At 46.9% G+C, this 26,789-nt stretch overlaps 1 protein-coding gene across 1 annotated transcript in view; it reads left to right on the forward strand.

The window, feature by feature from the left end:
• The window catches only part of LOC124034618 (adhesion G-protein coupled receptor V1-like), a 238,960-nt gene that overhangs the window by 15,375 nt on the left and 196,796 nt on the right, over positions 1 to 26,789 (forward strand). The window contains 10 exon segments of the mRNA XM_046348031.1: positions 8,782 to 8,963; positions 11,056 to 11,205; positions 13,890 to 13,985; positions 15,658 to 15,762; positions 16,086 to 16,199; positions 16,407 to 16,975; positions 17,171 to 17,441; positions 18,777 to 19,106; positions 21,378 to 21,554; positions 24,258 to 24,481. Coding sequence (XP_046203987.1) covers positions 8,784 to 8,963; positions 11,056 to 11,205; positions 13,890 to 13,985; positions 15,658 to 15,762; positions 16,086 to 16,199; positions 16,407 to 16,975; positions 17,171 to 17,441; positions 18,777 to 19,106; positions 21,378 to 21,554; positions 24,258 to 24,481 — 2,216 coding nt within the window. The 5' untranslated portion in view covers positions 8,782 to 8,783.

Here is a 26,789-nt window from a genome sequence, read left to right on the forward strand (position 1 = left end):
ACCCAGGGATGTGTGTGCTTTGGGGACCTTTAACAGAATGTGACTGGCAGAACGGGTGTTGTATGTGGAGGATGAGGGTTGCAGTAGATATCTCAGATAGGGGGTAGAGAGGCCTAAGAGGGTTTTTATAAATAAGCATCAACCAGTGGGTCTTGCATCAGGTATACACAGATGACCAGTTTACAGAGGAGTATAGAGTGCAGTGATGTATCCTATAAGAGTGTTGGTGGCAAATCTGATTGCCAAATGGTAAAGAACATCTAGCCGCTCGAGAGCACCCTTACCTGCCGATCTATAAATTATGTCTCTGAGATCTAGCATGGGTAGAATGGTCATCTGAATCAGGGTTAGTTTGGCAGCTGGGGTGAAAGAGGAGCGATTACGATAGAGGAAAACAAGTCTAGATTTAACTTTAGCCTGCAGCTTTGATATGTGCTTGAGAGAAGGACACTGTGCGTCTAGCCACACTCCCAGGTACTTGTACGAGGGAATCACCACACCACCGCATGTTTTAAGTTGCTATCGCCATCGCTTTGATAGAACGGCAGTGATCTCTTCTCCTCTCGACTTGATTCAAGCTCATTCACTATTGAAGAATCTTATAGACTGTGTTCAGCGTCATTTTGTCAACTCATGCTGACCATTAAGACACAGTATCATGTTTCAGTAACAGTTGACGTTGGAGCAGAGCGACAGGAGAGTGGCCAAACATCTTCAGCCTTCTGAGAAGGTTCCAACAATCCTGAGGTCTCTTTATTTTGCCTGACAGGCCTCGATTGTTACGCTATGGTTTCTGATGAGTGGATCGTTTGGTTACTATACCACCCCGCTCTCGACCATGACCTTCCTGTGAACTAAAATCCATTCCCTATGCAAGCACAACCAGCTAAACACACACACACACACACACACACACACACACACACACACACACACACACACACACACACACACACACACACACACACACACACACACACACACACACACACACACACACACACACACACACACACACACACACACACACACACACACACACACACACACACTGGTCTGAGTTGTACTCTGAAGGGCCAAAGAAGAGACCACACACAACTGTCTTGCATCACATTTTCCTGGGGCATTAAACATGAAGTCTGACTCTCTCTGATGTTCTTAAGGCTGACTCAGAGGCTTGGCACCCTGTTAGGCCCTGCAATGCATGACCGGCTTGTCCAATCTTATTGATGTCAAAAGCCACTACTTACTCCACCTACAGGAAAGAACTGTCAATAAAGACCGAATTTACCATGCCACAAGACTATAAAACAGACAATATCAGTCACTTTCAATGTGTTTTGCAGTTGCTGCACTGCAGATATTATTTCAGTGATACAGGAACATCAATGAAGCAAAATAAGTGTTTCAGCACTGTTGATCATGCAAATGACCAGTTTTATCCCCCAATCCCCTAGTGTTATCCCCCAATCCCCTAGTGTTATCCCCCAATCCCCTAGCGTTATCCTCCAATCCCCTAGTGTTATCCCCCAATCCCCTAGTGTTATCCTCTAATCCCCTAGTGTTATCCCCCAATCACCAGTGTTATCCCCCAATCACCTAGCGTTTTCCCCCAATCCCCGAGTGTTATCCTCCAATCCCCTAGTGTTATCCCCCAATCCCCGAGTGTTACCCCCAATCCCCTAGTGTTATCCCCCAATTCCCTAGTGTTATCCCCCAATCCCCTAGTGTTATCCCCCAATCCCCTAGTGTTATCCCATAATCCCATAGTGTTATCGCCCAATCCCCTAGTGTTATCCCCCAATCCCGAGTGTTATCCCCCAATCCCCTATTGTTATCTCCCAATCACCAGTGTTATCCCCCAATTCCCTAGTGTTATACCCCCATTCCCATAGTGTTATCCCCCAATCCCCGAGTGTTATCCCCCAATCCCATAGTGTTATCCCCCAATCCCATAGTGTTATCCCCAATCCCTAGTGTTATCCCCCAATCCCCCAGTGTTATCCCATAATCCCATAGTGCCGCCCAATCCCCTAGTGTTATCCCCCAATCCCCGAGTGTTACCCCCAATCCCCTAGTGTTATCCCCAATTACCAGTGTAATCCCCCAATTCCGAGTGTTATCCCCCAATCCCCTAGTGTTATCCCCCAATCCCCTAGTGTTATCCCATAATCCCCTAGTGTTATCCCATAATCCCATAGTGTTATCGCCCAATCCCCTATTGTTATCCCCCAATCACCAGTGTTATCCCCCAATTCCCTAGTGTTATACCCCCATTCCCGAGTGTTATCCCCCAATCCCATAGTGTTATCCCCCAATCCCATAGTGTTGTCCCCCAATCCCATAGCGTTATCCCCCAATCCCCTAGCGTTATCCCCCAATCACCAGTCTTATCCCCCAATCACCAGTGTTATCCCCAATCCCATAGCGTTATCCCCCAATCCCATAGCGTTATCCCCAATCCCTTAGTGTTATCCTCCAATCCCCTAGTGTTATCCCCCCCCTAATCCCCAATCACCAGTGTTATCCCCCAATCACCAGTGTTATCCCCCAATCCCCTAGTGTTATTCCCCAATCCCATAGCGTTATCCCCCAATCCCCTAGCGTTATCCCCCAATCACCAGTCTTATCCCCCAATCACCAGTGTTATCCCCAATCCCATAGCGTTATCCCCCAATCCCATAGCGTTATCCCCAATCCCTTAGTGTTATCCTCCAATCCCCTAGTGTTATCCCCCAATCCCCTAGTGTTATCCCCCAATCACCAGTGTTATCCCCCAATCACCAGTGTTATCCCCCAATCCCCTAGTGTTATTCCCCAATCCGATAGCGTTTTCCCCCAATCCCCTAGTGTTATCCCCCAATCCCATAGCGTTATCCCCCAATCCCCAAGCGTTATCCCCCAATCCCCTAGTGTTATCCCCCAATCCCTAGTGTTATCCCCCAATCACCAGTGTTATCCCCCAATCACAAGTGTTATCCCCCAATCCCCTAGTGTTATCCCCCAATCCCTAGTGTTATCCCCCAATCCGATAGCATTTTCCCCCAATCCCCTAGTGTTATCCTCCAATCCCCTAGCATTATCCCCCAATCCCCAAGCGTTATCCCCCAATCCCCTAGTGTTATCCCGCTCCTTAACTCAGACCCCTCCCCTCCCCACCCTACCCCTTAACCCAGACCCCAACCCCACCCTACTCCTTAACCCAGACCCCAACCCCACCCTGCTCCTTAACCCAGACCCCAACCCCACCCTACTCCTTAACCCAGGAAGGATATAACCCCACCCACTTTGCCAAAGCACAGCCCCCACACCACTAGAGGGATATCTTCAACCACCAACTTACCATCCTGAGACAAGGCCGAGAATAGCCCACAAAGAGAAGGTACGGTGTGATTCAAAATGGTCGGTAATCTGTTTGTTAACTTGGATTTCGAAGACATTAGAAAGACAGGGTAGGATAGATATAGGTCTGTTGCAGTTTGGGTCTAGAGTGTCACCCCCTTTGAAGAGTGGGATGACCGCGGCAGCTTTCCAATCTTTGGGAATCTCAGACGATACAGGCTAGTAATAGGGGTTGCAACAATTTCGGCAGAACATTTTAGAAAGAGATCATCCAAATTGTCTAGCCGGCTGATTTGTAGGGGTCCAGATTTTGCAGCTCTTTCAGAACATCAGCTATCTGGATTTGGATAAAGGAGAAATGGTGGGGGATTTGGCAGGTTTCTGTGGAGGGTGCCTGGCAGATGACCCAGAATAGGGGTAGCCAGGTGGAAAGCATGGCCAGCCGTAGAGAAATGCTGGTGACAGTGTTTCCTAGCCTCAGTGCAGTGGGCAGCTGGGAGGAGGTGCTCTTATTCTCCATAGATTTTACAGTGTCCCAGAACTTTCTTGAGTTAGTACTACAGGATGAAAATTTCTGTTTGAAAAAGCTAGCCTTAGCTTTCCTAACTGCCTGTGTATATTTGTTCCTAACTTCCCTGAAAAGTTGCATATCACAGGGACTATTCGATGCTAAGGCAAAACGCCACAGGAGGTCTTTGTGCTGGTCAAGGGCAGACAGGTCTGGAGTGAACCAAGGACTATATCTATTCTCATCAATATGTGACTGACCTCAATATGTGACTGACCTCAAAATGTGACTGATCTCAATATGTGACCGACCTCATGTAGTCTTCTTTTTCTTTTACTTTGTCCTCCCTAATGAAGAGAGAGAGAGAGAGAGAGAGAGAGAGAGAGAGAGAGAGAGAGAGAGAGAGAGAGAGAGAGAGAGAGAGAGAGAGAGAGAGAGATGGGGCCCGGCGTAACGGGGCCAGTCCAAGCCGCGATAGGCCACGGAGGACCATTTGATTTTGCAGTTTTTTGACAGCAACGTCTCCCTTTGGGCTCGGCGGCTGCCGCCGTGTCCTCTCTGTCTCGATCTGGCTCTCTGTCTTGCTCTGGCTCTCTGGCTCTGTCTCTCTGTCTCGCTCTGGCTCTCTGGCTCTGTCTCCATCTGTCTCTCTGTCTCGCTCTCGCTCTCTGTCTCACTCTCGGGCAGCGGCCGTATCTCCCTCTCGCTCTTCCTCCGAAGAGGAGCACGACCGCGAGGCCGAGTTATCGTCGCTCGGGGTTGTATTCCTCACTGTCTTCATCTTCCGAAACGTCCTCCTCTTCGGATTCGCAGTAGTCTTCTTCGTCTTCTTGGTCGACACTGGAGGATATCTGTTCCAGGACCTGAGCCGCGCTGAAACAAGGACTGCGAGGCGCCGTAGGCGGAGGGCTCACGCTCGGCCGGGTCGTATTCATCCTCGTCCTCGTCCTCATCATCGTCCTCATCTTCTTCTTCTCCTTCTTCTTCTTCTTATTCTTCCTGACAATATTAGTAGCCTCTCTACGGCCGGTTTACAGTGGCCACGTGAATGGGACAAGGCACGCGAATGGAAGAGGCGCGTGGTCGGCCCTGTCTGCTCCTTCGGGCCCTTCGGCCCATCCGGTACGCTTGGCTGGCCTCCCCGTGTGATTGCACCGAGGTCGTGCACTGAGTTCTTGGGGACAAGTGGTGCCAGGGTCACTCTGACCCGGCCCAGACAGAGGGGAACTACTCGTAACACAGGGCCAGGGTCACTCTGACTTACAACATACACCTTGCTAACGCTGCCAGGGTCACTCTGACCCCAGCCCCCGGGACAGAGGGGAACAACTCATAACACAGGGCCTACACAGGGCCTGGATCACTATGACCCCGCCCAGGCAAGGGTAGGAGGGTTACAACATACACCTTCCTAAGGCTGCCAGGGTCACCCTGACCCACACAGACACGGGGAATCAACTCGTAACGCTGCCCGGGGTCACTCTGACGTCACTATGACCCCGCCCACACAGGGGTAGGAGGGTTATAACATACACCTTGCTAACGCTGCCCGGGGTCACTCTGACCCTCCGAGACAACGGGAGGGTTAAATTAACACGTTGTGGTTTACTGAATACCCGTCAGATTAAATTATGTACATTTTAGCCATAGTCACTTATTGCATTTCTTAATTTCCCTCACCCTCTGGATGTTGAGAATGTTCACTGATCTAAACGTACATGTGAATTGAGATTATGGGGTTGTGAGCTGAGCGTATATGGCAGCTTTTCATGTGTACATGTGTGTGTATGTGTATGTGTATGTGTATGTGTATGTGTATGTGTATGTGTATGTGTATGTGTATGTGTGTGTGTGTGTGTGTGTGTGTGTGTGTGTGTTTGTGTGTGTGTGTGTGTGTGTTCAACTAGAGAATAAACCACCAAACAGAGGCTACATACAGAAATTAAGAGAAATATAAAGAGCTTTTTCCTGGGAAAAACAGCTAAACTTCTGTGTCCACAGCATTGGTGGTTTCATCACTCGTTGCTGTGCTGCCTGACTGAAAGTCCTGCTGGTGCCGGGGCCATCGGAGGAAGGCCTGCAGTGCCAAGGCTAGGATTGGTAGAGACTTGGTGACACCTCCATTTTCAACATATCCTTTCCCTGCACTTTAATACCGTTTTAATTCAGCTTCAGGACGGTTCTGCCCAACGTATATTTACAGAATTCTCTGATGTTCACCGTTACGATTCACTCATAATGACACATTACATCATCAATAAGTACATACTGCATGTAGGGACACTTAGTGATGTATGAAGACACTCACCCGGGGGCTTATAACAAATCCTGCTTACAACCCTCCGACGAACCACCAAACAGGAAAAGCGCCAATACAGGACTAAGATTGAATCTTACTCTACAGGCTCAGTTTCCAAGTCCTGACAAGCATCAATCACAGATTGCAAAGGGAAACCCAGCCACGAGCTGCCAGTGACGCGAGCCGACCAGACGAGCGGAATGCCTCTATGCTCGCTTCAAGGCAAGCAACACTCAGAGCATACACAGACCAGCTGGCAAATGTCTTCACTGAGATTTTCAACCTCTCCATGACCCACTTTGTAATACCTACATGTTTCAAGCAGACCACCATAGTCCCCGTGCCCAAGAACACCAAGGTAAGCTGTCTCAATGACTATCGCCACGTAGAAATCACATCTGTAGCCATGAAATGCATTGATAGGCTGGTCATGGCTCACAACAACACCATCATCCCGGAAACCCTAGACCCCACTCCAATTCACATACCGCCCCAACAGATCCACAAATGATACAATCTCTATTGCACTCCACACTGCCCTTTCACACCTGGACAAAAGGAACACCTATGTGAGAATGCTGTTCGTTGACTACAGCTCAACGTTCAACACCATAATGCCTTCCAAGCTCATCACTAAGTCTTCCTTAGAAGGGAATTGTCAGCATGAGACAGCAGTGTTATTCTGTTACACTCAACACTGTTCTCACATCATCAACCAGACACTACACATGGTGTCATCAACGACCGCGAAGAAGCCGGTGACTGTACACACACACACACACACACACACACACACACACACACACACACACACACACACACACACACACACACACACACACACACACACACACACACACACACACACACACACACACACACACACACACACACACACACACACACACACACACACACACACACACACACACACACACACTCCTGGTCCCATTGGCTGTGAAGTCTTGTCTGGTGAATTAATAATTCATGTTGAGACTACGGAGCGGGCCTGGCTCTTGGCAGCAGAAACCCTAGAGGCAGGCCAAGGCTGACCCCAGGAGCAGCCTGGTAACCCAACACCCGTCACATCGGCTGCACAGGATCCACTAATCTCCCCAGTCTCAGTTACTATGGGCCCAGCGTAGCCCTGTCAACCTGTTGCCAAGTCACTGACAGGTGACAGTGTCAAAACACCCCTGAGCACCTCTTTCACGCTCCTGGCAGCCGAGTGAGACCAGTTGCCTAAAGGCACTGCACCGTTTAGTGCCAATGATAACCGGTGCAGAGTCTCCCAACTGTGTTCTCTACTCTAAGCTCATGAAACAAGAGGCTTATCACCCTCCTGAATGAAGCTCAATGCCCAACACTAAGAAACTTTCCTGCCAAGCGTGTTTGGCACTTTTGCATTGGGGCAATAATTCCGAACCAACTGCATAAATAAAATAAAAAATACAAATAATAAGTATTACTTAGCTTGCTGGCGTGCAGTATGTATCTTGATCACAGCTTTAAGGTTTAGCTGAATATGCAGTCTAAATACAGTGAACACAAACTGGCTTGATATGAATTGGGATCTTATCAATTCCATCCAATGTGTTTCCACTCTGCAGCCTTCACTGTATCTGTCTGTATGTAATAATCTCATCAGGGGTCTGTTGTGAGGTTGGCATTAAGACAGCCAAGTCCCCTGTGTTCTAACAGGGACGGAACATATGAAAAATGGGATGCTTTCAATGTCCAAGTTTCCTAAGACATTTCTCTCCCCAAAAGGGAAAACAACATGACTTCATTCATTGTGGGTGTATTTTTCAACCTTGTAATTTACAGCAAATATTTAAATGTTCATCAGGATCTGGATGCCCACAACTTTGCATTATGTTGACCACACCCACTGGTTGCGTTGTTTGTTTTATCAATCATGACAGAAGAACGGATTAGATTCTGAGAAGAAAGGAGAGCGCTGGCAGTATGTGTGTATAAGCCATGACACGCTGACTCATAAAACCCCAAAGGCTATCAACTGTCTCTACGAACAACGTCACCTATGACATGTATTATTGATAGATGTGGTCAGGCGGAGGAGAAACTACAATCTAGACAGGTCAATATAAAAAACCCATAGACAGCATCAGTTAGGCCATGGAATAGTTAGTTTAGTTCAACTATTTCTTTATATTCCAGTGAGCAGCGGGACTATGGTTTTATCGGGGGCATTTCCCTTCTATCTTGCCAATCTGATCCTGTTCTGCTTATTCTGGAGCACCTAACCTATAACACTGTGTCAATGGCCAACATACACCAATATACTCCTCTTTTGTATCCCAACAATGTTCTATGAATGCTCAGTTTTGTGAAGATCTTCCTCAGTCTCTCTGTGTCTCTGTCTCTGTCTCTCTCACTGTCTGTCTGTCTGTCTGTCTGTCTGTCTGTCTGTCTGTCTGTCTGTCTGTCTGTCTGTCTGTCTGTCTGTCTGTCTGTCTGTCTGTCTGTCTGTCTGTCTGTCTGTCTGTCTGTCTGTCTGTCTGTCTGTCTGTCTGTCTGTCTGTCTGTCTGTCTGTCTGTCTGTCTGTCTGTCTGTCTGTCTGTCTGTCTGTCTGTCTGTCTGTCTGTCTGTCTTCCATCCATCTGACAGGAATGCCAACTGTCCTCACACTAGCTGGGTTGATTCTGGCTCTGTCCATCCCGAGTGCCAGGCTTGAGTCAGCTGAGCTGAGGTTCCTGGGACAGACGGACTTCGTGGTCAACGAGACCACCGTAGTTCGCCTAGTGGTGGAGAGGATCGGAGACCCGGTCAACGTGACCACACTGGTTCTGGTAGGAACAACCTGGTCATATTCGACCTAGCGTTATCTAGATACCTTTGTGTTTACGTAATCTCCTCTAACTTGGCATTAGTCTCTCTGACTTAAGTCTTGTAGGGGACAGTTGTGGGTCAGTGTCGGTTTAATGCAATGGTGACCAGCCACGATTAGCAAATCAAATCAAATTTATTTACATAGCCCTTTGTACATCAGCTGATATCTCAAAGTGCTGTACAGATACCCAGCCTAAAACCCCAAACAGCAAGCAAATTCAGGGGTAGAAGCACGATGGCTAGGAAAACTCCCTAGAAAGGCCAAAACCTAGGAAGAAACCGAGAGAGGAACCAGGCTATGTGGGGTGGCCAGTCCTCTTCTGGCTGTGCCGGGTGGAGATTATAACAGAACATGGCCAAGATGTTCAAATGTTCATAAATGACCAGCATGGTCAAATAATAATAATCACAGGCAGAACAGCTGACACTGAAGTAGCAGCACGGCCAGGTGGACTGGGGACAGCAAGGAATCATCATGCCAGGTAGTCCTGAGGCATGGTCCTAGGGCTCAGGTCCTCCGAGAGAGAGAAAGAAAGACAGAAAGAGAGAATTAGAGAGAGCACACTTAAATTCACGCAGAACACCGGATAGGACAGGAGAAGTACTCCATATATAACAAACTGACCCTAGCTCCCCGACACATAAACTACTGCAGCATAAATACTGGGGGCTGAGACAGGAGGGGTCAGGAGACACTGTGGCCCCATCCGATGATACCCCCGGATAGGCCCAAACAGGAAGGATATAATCCCACCCACTTTGCCAAAGCACAGCCCCCACACCACTAGAGGGATATCTTCAACCACTAACTTACCATCCTGAGACAAGGCCGAGAATAGCCCACAAAGATCTCCGCCACGGCACAACCCAAGGGGGGTGCCAACCCAGACAGGAAGATCACATCAGTGACTCAACCCACTCATGTGACGCACCCCTCCTAGGGACGGTATGAAAGAGCCCTAGTAAGCCAGTGACTCCAGCCCCTATAATAGGGTGAGAGGCAGAGAATCCCAGTGGAAAGAGGAGAACCTTCAGACAGAGACAGCAAGGGCGGTTTGTTGCTCCAGTGCCTTTCCGTTCACCTTCACACTCCTGGGCCAGACTACACTCAATCATATGACCCACTGAAGAGATGATTATTCAGTAAAGACTTAAATGTTGAGACCAAGTCTGCGTCTCTCACATGGGTAGGCAGACCATTCCATAAATATGGAGCTCTATAGGAGAAATCCCCGCCTCCAGCTGTTTGCTTAGAAATTCTAGGGACAATTAGGAGGCCTGCGTCTTGTGACCGTAGCGTACGTGTAGGTATGTACGGCAGGACCAAATCAGAGAGATAGGTAGGAGCAAGCCCATGTAATGCTTTGTAGGTTAGCAGTAAAACCTTGAAATCAGCCCTTGCCTTGACAGGAAGCCAGTGTAGGGAGGCTAGCACTGGAGTAATATGATCGCATTTTTTGGTCCTCGTCAGGATTCTAGCAGCCGTATTTAGCATCACACAGCACTAGGGCAGAACAGTGGAGCATTAGCCTCAACCCCGGTTGTCACCGAAGCTGGTCTGCTCCTGAGTTGTCAAATGCAGTTATCCTTAAGAGGATAAGATAAGTGACCTTTGTACTGTGGGAGGCAGTGTGTGAGATGAAAGGTCTGCAGTACGTTGGCAGTAACTGTCACCCACATCAGAACGAATGTGTCAGCTTCCACATGGGAGCCAGTGTCTTCTCCCTCCCCATGGGTGTCTGGCAAACTAGTGGCCTGTTTGGGGCTTTCCCAGGCCTATTGAAGCTCCTATATCCTGGCCTGGTTGGGGCTTTCCCAGGCCTATTGAGGCTCCTATATTCTGGTCTAGTTGGGGCTTCCCAGGCCTATTGAGGCTCCTATATTCTTTCGACAGTTCCTTAAATCTCAATACTCTATCCCTAGCAGTTGGCACAGTTGAGTTGACGCCAGCATTCTATATTTTCATACAGGCTGAGTGTGAGTCAGTCTGTCTTTAAGTGGTGTAAGATCAAGTCAAATTATTACAACATCAACTGTCCTTGGTGCTTCTAGTTGGAGGGAGATGACACAGGGGACTTTGAGGCCTCCACGGCTGCAGCCTTCCTGCTGTCGTCAGAGGCCAGTAAGACCATCTTCATCGCTGTAAGGGACGACGAGCTGCCCGAGGCCGACGAGACCTTTGTCTTCAACCTAAGGCTACAGGTAATGGAAAGAGAGTGTGTGTTGGGTTGTGTGTGTGTGTGTGTGTTTGTGTTTCTGTGTGTGTGTGTGAGGTCATTCAAATTCAGGGGTTATTATGGTTTCCCTTGTACCATGCTCATGTGTCAATATGTGCGTGTGTGCATTTATATGTGTGTATGTGTTGCAATGCTTATGAGTGTGTCTGAGTGTCTTAATCCCTCACCCTGGTCCAACCACTGCCCCAGGGCCTCCCCATTTCAACACCAGCAGAAAGACTTGAGAGGCCCTGGATTCCCATTGATGTGTATCTATAGGGCTTCTCCAGGGCTGGGCCACAGGGGTTCACCAGGGCTGGGCCACAGGGGTTCACCAGGGCTGGGCCACCGGGGTTCTCCAGGGCTGGGCCACAGGGGTTCTCCAGGGCTGGGCCACAGGGGTTCTCCAGGGCTGGGCCAGTGGGGTTCTCCAGGGCTGGGCCAGTGGGGTTCTCCAGGGCTGGGCCAGTGGGGTTCTCCAGGGCTGGGCTACTGGGCTTCTCCAGGGCTGGGCCACAGGGGTTCTCCAGGGCTGGGCCAGTGGGGTTCTCCAGGGCTGGGCCAGTGGGCTGCTGAAGAAGGTTCCACCAAAAGACACCTTTGTGAGCAGAAAGTAATTCTGACAGCCAAGGCTTCACCACACAGTAGATTAAAGCCCAGAGTCAGGAGCTGTGTGATGTCACAGTAAGACAGCCGTTTCACATCATCAAATAGACCATGTGGGAGAAACCAACATGCTTCCTATAGCTGGGACCGTGCTACGGGGGGGGGGGGGGCAGGATGGACGGTCGGACACTAGAGAACATATTGGAGGATTCCCTCACACGAGAAGGGTATAATCTAGAGCCCGGCATGGGGGTAGTAGGCCATGACATAGCCAAACAGCGATGGGCTGTGCAGAGAGAAACCTCTCCCACGATGCATAGAGAGATCACCATGGTTTCCTTAGCAGGCTGTCGCCATGGTGTCATTGGCAGGCTGTCGCCATGGTGTCCTTAGTGAAGCTGTCGCCATGGTGTCATTAGCAGGCTGTCGCCATGTGATTGATGATGAAGGGGCTGGCTCCCACTGTCTGCCTGTCTACACACTTTGACTAATGGCTCTGTAACAGACAGGCAGCCTACATCAGGCAAAAGTCTGTCTGAATGATGATCTACGTGCTAAGGGGCCTCACAGAGCAAGCACAGGGGGGATGAGAGGGTGATGGCTTGGCGAATCAGTCATTTCTGACAAGCAGAAAGCTGTTAGGCTCGATACATTTAAAAATGGATGGAAGGACAGTTGTTTTGGACAGGGTGGGATTGGAAGGACAGTTGTTTTGGACCGGGTGGGATTGGGATTGGAAGGACAGTTGTTTTGGACAGGGTGGGATTGGTTGGAGATGAGAGGGTTTGGTGTTCCCCTTCTGCTTTTGAGTAATGATGTCATCACTCGCTGGGCTACACTTCCCAGGATGCTAGATAGAAGATTATCATTTTTATAGTAGAATTCCAGACAATCATAAACAAAGGGTGAGCTGGAATTGTCCAGGAACGGTCCCTCATACTGTAATCCCACAGGGCAGGGCAGGGCTTGGGGTCTGGGTTTGGGGTCTGGGCTTGGGTCTGGGCAGGGCTTGGGGTCTGGGCAGGGTTTGGAGTCTGGGCAGGGCTTGGCGTCTGGGCTTGGGGTCTAGGAATGGCTTGTGATCTGGGCAGGGCTACTGGGTCTGGGCTTGGGGTCTGGGTAGGGCTTGGGGGTTGGGATTCCTGTGGAGTGTTGGTGCTTGTTGGGTTGTGATTGTGTCCCAGAGGGTACGGACCCCTGGCAGGGCCTGCAGGCTGGATTGGGAGAGCGTTTGGATTCTGTGTCTGTGTGTCGGCTATGACAAGAGCTCAGTGCCTGAAAGAAAGCTCTGTTACAGCTGGGAAAAGTAATGTCTGAATAAAGGTGTGAAAGCAGAGGAGATAAGCTTTTTCTATCACTCAGTATCTCATACACACACACACACACACACACACACACACACACACACACACACACACACACACACACACACACACACACACACACACACACACACACACACACACACACACACACACACACACACACACACACACACACACACACACACACACACACACACACACACAGAGGAGCTACAGTAATCTGAGAGGTAGGCTGCTGAGAGCTACAGTAATCTGAGAGGTAGGATGCTGAGAGCTACAGTAATCTGAGAGGTAGGCTGCTGAGAACTAATCTGAGAGGTAGGCTGCTGAGAGCTATAGTAATCTGAGAGGTAGGCTGCTGAGAGCTAATCTGAGAGGTAGGCTGCTGAGAGCTAATCTGAGAGGTAGGCTGCTGAGAGCTATAGTAATCTGAGAGGTAGGCTGCTGAGAGCTATAGTAATCTGAGAGGTAGGCTGCTGAGAGCTAATCTGAGAGATAGGCTGCTGAGAGCTAATCTGAGAGGTAGGCTGCTGAGAGCTAATCTGAGAGGTAGGCTGCTGAGAGCTAATCTGAGAGGTAGGCTGCTGAGAGCTATAGTAATCTGAGAGGTGTGTGTGTGTGTGTGTGTGTGTACATGCGTGAGTTCGGGCGTGAGTTTGTGCGTGTGTGTCTGTGACTATGTGTGTATGCCTGATAAGGGGACAGGTTTATACATCTCTCATCATTGCTCTTCTTCCAGAGCTCCTCCAATGGTGTGAGACTGGGGACCCCCAACAGAGCCACTATCACCATCCTGTCCAATGACAACGCCTTCGGAATAATTTCCTTCAACTCGGTAAGACTCACCTGTCTGTCCAGTGTTGATTCTTGCTTGCATTCTGTTTCAACCAGTTTAAGACGATTAGTTCAACCCTCAGTAAATGTAAAGTGAATCCCAAGTACTGAGCATTCTGTATTTAAAGTTTACTTTTACCGTGAAACTTAAATCACTGATCACAACAGGCACTTATTAGAGACATGCTTCTATTTGAGGCAGGTGTCTATGACTTAATGCAAACAGCTTTTGCCCATTTTCATAGTTAATGAGGAAGATTGTAATAAAGGTATTCATTTTCTGCACTAATGTGTTATCATTTCCATGGTGTCACGTTTATTTTGTCTCAGTATGGCTTTTTTAATGAATTTTATTTTTTCCTTGACAGAATAATTTTTCTCCTCTTTGACTGTGCATTTTTGGCAGTTCTTACTTTCTCCATTTAGAGGGCGATGGGCCGATTTCTGGTGTTCAGTACTTCCAAAGTTGTTGACTGTTTTTGTGCTTGCCAGTTAGCTGGATGTTCTCAGCTGTTAGCAGCCAATGGCTAGCAGTTCTCAGCTTCTTACTGACGATAAAAACAGATGATTACCATCATTTTAATTACTGAATTATTTAATGTAACAAATCAAACATTAAACTTTGTAAACAATTCATGGTCATTCATGTTAACATTGGGGCGGCAGGTGGCCTAGTGGTTAGAGGGTTGGGACAGTAACCGAAAGGTTGCTAGATTGAATCCCTGAGCTGACGAGGTAAAAATGTGTCGTTCTGCCCCTGAACAAGGCAGTTAGCTTTGTTAACCCAGTTAACACCCTAGGCTGTCATTGTAAATAATAATTTGTTCCTAGTTAAATAAAGGTCCAAAAAAATCAACTCATATAGAATTGCTTTAGACCCGGGGTCTATTTGAACAAGGCGTTTATTTGCTGACATATGCGCGGTTGCCTGATTATTGAAAGGGACTGGCGGCTATTTGAGACTGAGTTTAATTGTTTTACAGTAGTTTAAATTTGTCTCACTCTGCAGTCTTGTTTGTTATTATCACAGAGAATTTGAGAGCACATAGGGGGTATAATTTGGCTACCGAATACAGTACGTACCATGTTAGATGTTTTGAGAGGGAAGGCTTTGTCACTGTCAGGATAAGGAAATTAGGTTTAGGACAAGGGTGCGGTGGGTCAGAAGTGGGGGTGAAATGCCACAGAGCAGATCCATGCAGATGGTTGTGGAGAAGGGTTCAGGGGTTGCCAGGGGCAGCACAACCACAATGGCAGCAGTTTGCTCCCAGGATGAACTTGTCAGTGGCAGTTTTGGGGGTTACTATGGTAACCATGTATTGGGGCTTGCCTTGCGCTCCCCTTGGGGTCTTATTTGGGATCTTCTTCGAAAACCATTAAAGGACTCTGGAATTATGATTTTGAACCATGTTTTTTTGTTTAGTTTCTCCAGTCTGAGTCAATATGCTCATCGTGTGGTCAATGAAACTTGTCGTCTTGTGGAGAGGAACTAATTCATTTCATAATCACTGAAGACTTTGTGTGAAACATAAACAAACTTACTAAAGCTGCCTCATCCTGAATACTCGGACTGCATTTGATTCAACAGGACCCTTTGTTTCTCAGGTGAAACAAAAGGCAAGTTCTGACTGCCTTTGACTTATACCCCCTCTTCGTCTTTCTCTCTCCTCCAGACTAAACAGATCGTCGTGGATGAGCCTAGAGGGAGGAGCCAGTATGTGCCTCTCAGCCTGGTCAGAGAGAAGGGGACGTATGGGACAGTGACGGTCAACTTTGAGGTGAGTTCACTGTAACTGACCCGTTTGACCTCCTTCATTAGGCCGTTTTCATTTTAGTGTGGATGTCTATCTGCTACCCGGTCTACTTATGCCAACCTCACATGCACAAGGACACACACACACACACACACACACACACACACACACACACACACACACACACACACACACACACACACACACACACACACACACACACACACACACACACACACACACACACACACACACACACACACACACACACACACACACACCTCTTTCAGGTAAACTTATTCCAGAACTGTCATTATGGCATTATGTTGTGTTTTGTACACGGTCAGATCTCTGGAGGCCCTAACTCTGCCCTGGAGGACCTCAGTCCAGACCAGGGGAACATCACCATCCCACCTGGACGGGCTATGGTGGTCTTCAGCCTCCTCATCCATGATGACCAGGTACCCTGTCCTCTTTCCTCCTTTCACATGTTATCACACCTTTCACCAGACAACTCCACATCAAACACATGGATCATCTGAAGCTTTCTTTTGCTGGCTAAGTAAACCAGGAGTTATTAAACCATTGAGATAACACTATCTATTTACTGTATATATTTCTATATGGTAACATATCACTAAACCTTTTTTTCCTGTCATCTCTCTCAGATCCCTGAGGATGACGAGGTGTTCACAGTAAAGCTGACTGGCGTAGCGGGCGGGGCACTCCTCAACCCCAACGGCAGCAGTGTAGAGCTGAAGATCCGCCGTAACGACAGCCCCTTGCGCTTCTCCCTGTCTCTGGTGGCCGTGGCCGAGAACGCCGGGGTCATCTCCCTGACCGTGACCCGTGGCAGCCTGGCTGACCACAGCCGTCTGGTGGGCTCCGACGACACAGAGGTCTCTGTAGATTACGTGGTCGTCAGTGGCGAAGGGGCGGGCAGCGCCACACCGGCGGTGGATTTTGTGGACCTGCAGACGGTGCACAGGGTGACGTTTCCCCCGCGGGTCTACGAGGTGCCACTGGTCTTCAGAGTCAACGATGACAAGGTGCCGGAGATCGCAGAGTCGTTCCAAGTGGTGCTGCTGGAGGACACTGTGAGAGGAGACGCCGTGCTGATCCCTCCCAAAGCCATCCTGGTCACCATCGAACCCAATGATAAGCCACACGGGGTCCTGTCAATCAGCAGCAGCCTTCTCACTCAGCCAATCAGTATCAACGAGGATGTGACGGACAGGTGGGTTGAACTACAGTCAGCAGGAGAATCTCATTGGATCAGGTTGAAGTGTTACACACAATTATCCCATTTTATTTACATGCATGGGAAAAAAATGTACAGTGACATTTTTACATAATAGTTTCCAAACACATTGACACTCAAGTGTTTCCGTCTGTGCTATTTTCACAACCCCACCCCCTCTCATTCCAAAAGATTTGACGGTATCTCCATTGTGAGGAACGGTGGGAACTATGGCGACGTCTCCGTCAACTGGACCATCAGTCGGAACTCCAGTGACCGCTCGCCCGTGTCAGATGACCTGAGCCCAGAAAGGGGCATGTTGTGGTTCAGGGCGGGCCAGATGAGTACGGCCCTGCTGTTGAACATCACAGCAGACAAGCTTCCAGAGGAGGCAGAGGCCTTCGTCCTCCGACTGCTGCCGGACACTGTGCAGGGAGGGGCCGAGGTGGACGAGCCTATGGAGGTCAGTCTGGCCAATCACACTACAACTATAGATTCGGATTCTACTGCTTTTGATTGATTGATTGATTGGTCCAAAAGTATGGTTCTATCATTTCAGTTACTCTTCTAATACTAGAGTTTGATGATTTGTTTTGTATACATCCAAAAGGTTTTAATCAGATGTAATATTCCTTTCTGTCATGTTGTTAATGCTGGTGTTTTGTGCAGCTCTGTGTTGGCTTTTTTGGTTATTTGCCATGCCAGATAGACAGTTTGAGAAAGTTGCTTGTCTGGGAGCTTAGTGCCATGTCTAGCACAGGGCAGTGGCTGGCTGAGAGAGAGAGAGAGAGAGAGACAGAGAGTCAGAGAGACAGAGAGACAGAGAGACAGAGAGGGAGGGAGGGAGGGAGGGAGGGAGGGAGAAAGAGGGAGCAGGTCTACTACCTATGCCCTGCTGGGGAGGGTTGCAGGGGAGGGCTGCACTTCTGGAAAACACATTAGCAGAGCCGTCCCCTACCCTCTGAAGGATGTGGTCATTTGTGCGTGCGCGCCTGTGTGTGTGTGTGTGTGTGTGTGTGTGTGTGTGTGTGTGTGTGTGTGTGTGTGTGTGTGTGTGTGTGTGTGTGTGTGTGTGTGTGTGTGTGTGTGTGTGTGTGTGTGTGTGTGTGTGTGTGTGTGTGTGGCACTGTTATGTCTTTGTCACAGCTTCCCATCTTAGCTATGTGTGAAAGGAATGGCTACATCTAAACCTTGTTTATGTTTAAATACATTAGAACACACACACACAGTGATTGGACTCTCAGCGTGTGGTATCTGCTGTCCGTATGTGTTTAGGGAATTCATTCAGAAGTGCTTGTAAGCATTAGAAGGGAACTCTTGTAGTTAATCACTGTATATGTCAAGTTGATATACTGTAAATGATTTAGCACACAGTTCTAAATGCTGCAACACAGTCCTGGACAAATGACTACAGTAAGTCCTAGTAAAAAAGCTAATGAAAACTATTTCAGCCCATTTAATTAAAGAGGAGGCATCTCTAAAATGATCCCAGGGCTCCTTTTTATAACAAGGAGTCTGATGCTTTCTCCTCTCCTCTCCTCTCCTCTCCTCTCCTCTCCTCTCCTCTCCTCTCCTCTCCTCTCCTCTCCTCTCCTCTCCTCTCCTCTCCTCTCCTCTCCTCTCCTCTCCTCTCCTCTCCTCTCCTCTCCTCTCCTCTCCTCTCCTCTCCTCTCCTCACTCCTTTCTCTCCTCTCCTTCCTATCCTCTCCTCTCCTTCCTATCCTCTTCTTCCTTTCCTCTCTCCTTCCTTTCCTCTCTCCTTCCTCTCCTCTCCTTCCTCTCCTCCCTCCTTCCACAGATGGTGTTTTACATCCAGGACAGTGATGATGTGTACGGCCTGTTCCTCTTCCACCCCGAGAAGACCCAGACCATCCAGAGTCGACCCGACAGCCGCTTCCTGTCCCTCAGCTTTCTGCGGGAGGGGGGTACCCTGGGGGAGGTGGCCCTGTCCCTCACCGCCCTCTACATCCCTGCTGGGCCCGCGGACCCTGGACTAGCCCGGGACAGGGTGCTGAACACTAGCCGCTCTACTATCGTGCTGTTCTCTCAGGGCCAGGACCAGGCCAGACTCACCCTGCCTATCCGCAACGACGCCTTCCTGCAAAACGGAGCCCACTTCCTTATCCAGGTGGGGTGAGAGGTCACAGATCAGACCTAGGATAACTATACTTTTAACTATTCTTTGTGAAACATTTTTTTCAAGTCAGGGCACAAATAGTTACTTTAGAGATTAATACAGATATTTGAATACAGATGTCAGGAAGTGACGACTTTTCAGAAACTATTGGCTGCCTTCAACTAATGGCAAAGCTGTATCTCAAATAAAATTGTATTTGTCACATGCGCCGAATACAACTAGTCTAGACCTTCACCATGAAATGCTTACTTACAAGCCCTTTCCCACCAATGCATTTTTAATATTTACAAAAATAAACTAAAGTATACATTTTTTTAAAGTAACACATAGAATAACAATAACGAGGCTATATACAGGGGGTACCGGTACCGAGTCAATGTGCAGGGGTACAGGTTAGTTGAGGTAATTGAGGTAATATGTACATGTAGCAGTGGTGGAAAAATTACCCAATTGTCATACTTGAGTAAAAGTAAAGATACCTTACACTTAATAGAAAATGACTCAAGTAAAAGTGAAAGTCACCCAGTAAAATTCTACTTCAGTAAAAGTCTAAAAGTATTTGGTTTTAAATATGCATCAAAATAAGTATCAAAAGTAAATGTAATTGCTAAAATATACTTTAGTATCAAAAGTAAAAGTATTAATAATTTCAAATTCCTTGTATTAGGCAAACCAGACCGCACCATTTTCTTGTTTTTTAAATATTTTACGGATCGACTGGGGCACACTGCAACCCTCAGACATAAAGCCTGTATTTAGTGTCTGCGGTAGGAACGACCAGTCATGTTCTCTTGATAATTGTGTGAATTAGACCATTTTCCTGTCCTGCTAACAAGTAATTTTGTCTGTCATGGAAAATGATTGGAGTAAAAAGTACAGAATTTTCTTTAGTGAAGTAAAAGTATAAAGTTGTCAAAAGTAAGTACTTTACATCACTGACATGTAGGTAGGGGTACTGCTTGTTGAATATAGAAATAGAATGACTAGAGCACACACCATCTCCTGTTCTATTCCAATCTATCTGACAGTCATATTTGATCTACACAAAACATATACATTTGAACATTCTGTGTCGATTCTCCTGAATGTCCATTTCCCCAGGTGTACATAATCAATGCAGCGTGTAGGTTACTCATTAAAGTCATCATGTCAGGTAGTCCTGGGGCATGGTCCTAGGGCTCAGGTCCTCCGCGAGAGAGAAAGAAAGAGAGAAGGAGAGAATTAGAGAACGCACACTTAGATTCACACAGGACACCGAATAGGACAGGACAGCCATCAAATAAATGTTTTTGTTTTCAAATAACTTGCATGTGTTCAAATACCTTCAAATCTTATTTGTTTATGAAGTGTGACCAAATATTATTTGTTTTTGAATATCAATTACATTTTGGTCTTTTTAGTTGAAACTCTTTCTAAACTATATTTGACTAGTATTTTGAAAGAATACAGCTGTTTTGTGCTGTCACGGACAGCAACACTGTTTGGTCAAATACTGATCTAATCATTGAAGCACTTTCACAGGGAGCTGGAGACACAAGTCTTACATGGGAGGTTTCATATACAGTAGATTAGAAGATCCATTTTGTTCAAATGTGAGAAGACATTAACTTAGCTCACGTCTACTGCTGTATGCTAATGCTATTGGAAAGTTGTCAGCTACTCCAGCTCTGGGAAATGTTGGTTGGTTCTTGGTTTAGTCAAGCTTGTCCAGAGACACGGTCCCTCATTTGCATGTGTGAGTGCCTTGGACCTGAGAACTGTGGTCAGGCCCTTTGCCAGGGGATCTGTCCAACAGTCCAAACAAATAGCCCTCATTAAGCAACACATAAAAACGAACACTAAATTGAAGTACCTCCTTCATATTCAATGGGTCCCAAACCGCTTTCCCACACACATACACACACGCCCGCACTCACACATGCCCCACTCTCACTTACACACACACACACACACACACACACACACACACACACACACACACACACACACACACACACACACACACACACACACACACACACACACACACACACACACACACACACACACACACACACACACACACACACACACACACACACACACACACTGCCCATATGAGGGTCATGGAGGCTGTATTTTATTTTCTCCTTTCTTAAAGACATTTTTAACATTGTTTCATTTTCCATTTGGCTAACACAATGTTACATACTGGTATTAATGTTGAGTCATGTATTTCTGATGAAGATTTGTGCTTAATGCTCATTGCTGTCTCTCTCTCAGCTGGACCGTGTGGACCTGGTCAGTATCAGCCCTCCGATCCCGTCTGTGAGTCCTCGCTTCAAAGGGGCGGTCAACCTCACCCTCACAGTCACCCCTGACATCGCAAATGGGGAGATCGGCTTTACCAGTAACACTACGGTGGTGGTGTATGAGCCAGAGGACACCAACACTAGCATGGTATGCTAACCTTCTGTCTGCATCAATGGAACACAGGTTAACATGCTAACCCTCTGTCTACATCAATGGAACACAGGTTAACATGCTAACCCTTTGTCTACATCAATGGAACACAAGTTAACATGCTAACCCTCTGTCTACATCAATGGAACACAGGTTAACATGCTAACCCTTTGTCTACATCAATGGAACACAAGTTAACATGCTAACCCTCTGTCTACATCAATGGAACACAAGTTAACATGCTAACCCTCTGTCTACATCAATGGAACACAGGTTAACATGCTAACCCTTTGTCTACATCAATGGAACACAAGTTAACATGCTAACCCTCTGTCTACATCAATGGAACACAAGTTAACATGCTAACCCTCTGTCTACATCAATGGAACACAAGTTAACATGCTAACCCTCTGTCTACATCAATGGAACACAAGTTAACATGCTAAACCTCTGTCTGCATCAATGGAACACAAGTTAACATGCTAACCCTCTGTCTACATCAATGGAACACAAGTAAACATGCTAACCCTCTGTCTACATCAATGGAACACAAGTTAACATGCTAAACCTCTGTCTACATCAATGGAACACAAGTTAACATGCTAACCCTCTGTCTACATCAATGGAACACAAGTTAACATGCTAACCCTCTGTCTACATCAATGGAACACAAGTTAACATGCTAACCCTCTGTCTACATCAATGGAACACAAGTTAACATGCTAACCCTCTGTCTACATCAATGGAACACAAGTTAACATGCTAACCCTCTGTCTACAACAATGGAACACAAGTTAACATGCTAACCCTCTGTCTACATCAATGGAACACAGGTTAACATGCTAAACCTCTGTCTACATCAATGGAACACAAGTTAACATGCTAACCTTCTTTCTACATCAATGGAACACAAGTTAACATGCTAACCCTCTGTCTACATCAATGGAACACAAGTTAACATGCTAACCCTCTGTCTACAACAATGGAACACAAGTTAACATGCTAACCCTCTGTCTACATCAATGGAACACAGGTTAACATGCTAAACCTCTGTCTGCATCAATCGAACACAAGTTAACATGCTAACCTTCTTTCTACATCAATGGAAGACAAGTTAACATGCTAACCCTCTGTCTACATCAATGGAACACAAGTTAACATGCTAACCCTCTGTCTACATCAATGGAACACAAGTTAACATGCTAACCCTCTGTTTATATCAATGGAACACAGGTTAACATGCTAAACCTCTGTCTACATCAATGGAACACAAGTTAACATGCTAACCCTCTGTCTACATCAATGGAACACAAGTTAACATGCTAACCCTCTGTCTACATCAATGGAACACAAGTTAACATGCTAACCCTCTGTTTATATCAATGTTAACATGGTAACCCTCTGTCTACATCAATGGAACACAAGTTAACATGCTAACCCTCTGTCTACATCAATGGAACACAAGTTAACATGCTAACCCTCTGTCTACATCAATGGAACACAAGTTAACATGCTAACCCTCTGTCTACATCAATGGAACACAGGTTAACATGCTAAACCTCTGAATCAATGGAACACAGTTAACATGCTAACCCTCTGTCTACATCAATGGAACACAGGTTAACATGCTAAACCTCTGTCTACATCAATGGAACACAAGTTAACATGCTAACCTTCTTTCTACATCAATGGAACACAAGTTAACATGCTAACCCTCTGTCTACATCAATGGAACACAAGTTAACATGCTAACCCTCTGTCTACAACAATGGAACACAAGTTAACATGCTAACCCTCTGTCTACATCAATGGAACACAGGTTAACATGCTAAACCTCTGTCTGCATCAATCGAACACAAGTTAACATGCTAACCTTCTTTCTACATCAATGGAAGACAAGTTAACATGCTAACCCTCTGTCTACATCAATGGAACACAAGTTAACATGCTAACCCTCTGTCTACATCAATGGAACACAAGTTAACATGCTAACCCTCTGTTTATATCAATGGAACACAGGTTAACATGCTAAACCTCTGTCTACATCAATGGAACACAAGTTAACATGCTAACCCTCTGTCTACATCAATGGAACACAAGTTAACATGCTAACCCTCTGTCTACATCAATGGAACACAAGTTAACATGCTAACCCTCTGTTTATATCAATGGAACACAGGTTAACATGGTAACCCTCTGTCTACATCAATGGAACACAAGTTAACATGCTAACCCTCTGTCTACATCAATGGAACACAAGTTAACATGCTAACCCTCTGTCTACATCAATGGAACACAAGTTAACATGCTAACCCTCTGTCTACATCAATGGAACACAAGTTAACATGCTAACCCTCTGTCTACATCAATGGAACACAGGTTAACATGCTAACCCTCTGTCTACATCAATGGAACACAGGTTAACATGCTAAACCTCTGTCTACATCAATGGAACACAGGTTAACATGCTAACCCTCTGTCTACATCAATGGAACACAGGTTAACATGCTCAACCTCTGTCTGCATCAATTTTGCGCTTCTGCGATGGCAATATTTTGGGCAAAATCAGCAATTCCCCTCATATAACGCTGAAGTCTTTAAAATGGAAAGATTATTGCTTCTTGTCATAAGTCAGTTCGTTCAAGTCTCTAATATGACTGCTGATGGTTGAGGGTTAAGATATTCTGCCTCCTGTTACAGGTGACCCTCAGCCTGAGGCGGGATGGGACAGATGGACAGGCTGTGGTATTCTGGAGCCTTCGACCAATCGGAGACAACCCGGCTGACGTCACACCTGACGACCTGAAACCCCTGAGCGGCTCAGTGGTGTTCCTGACTGGACAGAGTGACGCGGTCATCAACGTCACCATCATGGCCGACAACATCCCAGAGGTCAATGAGACCCTTCTCCTCACCCTGGACAGGTACTGCATTGCAACCCTGAGGAGCTTTGGTTGGCCAACATATTTTCATTCAGTTAATCAGTGGCAATGTGACTTCATAAGTGCCTGTGTCTGACTATGCTCTGTTTAGGTACCACACACCACACACCATTGCCATATGGTATGTCCTACCTGGGGTTTGATTCCGTAGATTACTGGCCACTAGTTAATTTACTGAACAATACAAGGCTGTGCTTAAAATTCTAACAAAAAATCTATTCTAAGAATTGCTAATGCGAGCAGTGAGACCAGGGTGTCATGGGCTTTTAAGGAGAGCTCATCCCTTACCCTTACCCTACCTCACCCCTACACTTACCCCTTCCCCTACCTCACCCCTACTCTTGGCCTTGCCCTTTCCCCTACCCCTCCCCTACCCCTACCTTACCCCTACTTCACCCCTACATCTACCTTTACCCCTTACCCTACCCCTATCCTTACCCTTACCCCTACCCCTACCCTTGCCTTTTCTCCTACACTCACCCCTACCTCTACCCCTACCCCTATCCCTTCCCTTACCCCTTTCCCTTACCCCAATCCCTGCCCATCATCTGTTATCCATGACCTTGTCTCTCTCTCTCCCTCCCTCCCACCCCTATCCTGCAGAGTGGAGACTGCGCGCTTTGTAGTGTACTTTGTGTAAGTGGAGAGGGGAGTGAGTCTGGACCCTTTGTGTGCTGTGAATCAGAACACTCTCTGGGAAAAAGGGACCACTTTAAGATTTCTGTGACCTTTGGTTGATGGGAGACAGGGTTGTTGTGGTGGTTGTTGTGGGAAGAGAGGGTGTGATGAATAAGGAGGGATCCTCTTTGTGTTGCACCTAATTTAACCATTCTTCCTGTAAAGAGATCAGTGTTTGTATGCATGCTGCACGTTGCCTGCAAGGGATTGTTTGGAATGCTTTACACACAGGCTTCCTGCTGTGTGAGAGAGAGGCTTGGGGGGCCACTGAGTGACAATGTTATTCAGAGCAGTCACAATAACAGGACTCTCTGGTCATTACTGAACATGACACAATATAAGGAATTACTAGATTACAATACCTGGTGCAAGCTTTGAAGGGCATGTCCCCTACTTTGATTTTGTCACTCCTTGTTGTTTTACACACACTCTTCGATGGTTTTAAAAGTACACTGCAACCCCATGCCCCTGGTGTATGGTGCATTCGGGAAGTATTCAGACCGCTTGACTTTTCCACATTTTGTTACGTTACAGCCTTATTCTAAAATGTTTTTCCTCATCAATATACACACAATACCCCATAATGAGAAAGCGAAAACAGTTTTTTTTTCTCTCATTTTTCAAATATATTATAAATAAAAACAGAAATACCTTATTTACATAAATATTTAGACCCCTTGCGATGAGACTTGAAATTGAGCTCAGATGCATCCTGTTTCCATTGATAATCCTTGAGATGTCTCTTGATTGGAGTCCACCTGTGGTAAATTCAATTGACTGGACATGATTTGGAAAGGCACACAATAGTGTATATAAGGTCCCACAGTTGACAGACATGTCAGAGCAAAAATAAAGCCATGAGGTCGAAGGAATTGTTGTAGAGCTCTGAGAAGACAGGATTGTGTTGAAGCACAGATCTGGGGAGGGTACCAAAAAATGACTGCAGCATTGAAGGTCCCCAAGAACACAGTGGCCTCCATCATTCTTAAATGGAAGAAGTTTGGAACCACCAAGACTCTTCTTAGAGCTGGCCACGCAGCCATACTGAGCAATCGGGGGAGAAGGACCTTGGTCAGGGAGGTGACCAAGAACCCGATGGTCACTCTGACAGAGCTCCAGAGTTCCTCTGTGGAGATGGGAGAATCTTCCAGGAGGACAACCATCTCTGCAGCACTCTACCAATCAGGCCTATATGGTAGAGTGTCCAGACGGAAGCCACTCCTCAGTAAAAGGCACATGACAACCCGCTTTGAGTTTACCAAAAGGCACCTATTCGACTCTCAGACCACGAGAAACAAGATTCTCTGGTCTGATGAAACCAAGATTGAACTCTTTGGCTTGAATGCCAAGCGTCACATCTGCAGGAAACCTGGCACCATCCCTACAGTGAAGCATGGTGGCGGCAGCATCATGCTGTGATTATGTTTTTCAGCGGCAGGGAGACTAGTCAGGATTGATGGAAAGATGAACTGAGAAAAGTACAGAGATATATTTATTCAAAACCTACTCCAGAGCACTCAGGACCTTAGACTGGGGAGAAGAATGGGAGAAACTCCCCAAATACAGGTGTGCCAAACCTGTAGCGTCATACCCAAGAAGACTCGAGGCTGTA

The sequence above is a fragment of the Oncorhynchus gorbuscha genome, linkage group LG04, assembly GCF_021184085.1.
Source record: "Oncorhynchus gorbuscha isolate QuinsamMale2020 ecotype Even-year linkage group LG04, OgorEven_v1.0, whole genome shotgun sequence".
NCBI classification, from domain to species: domain Eukaryota; kingdom Metazoa; phylum Chordata; class Actinopteri; order Salmoniformes; family Salmonidae; genus Oncorhynchus; species Oncorhynchus gorbuscha.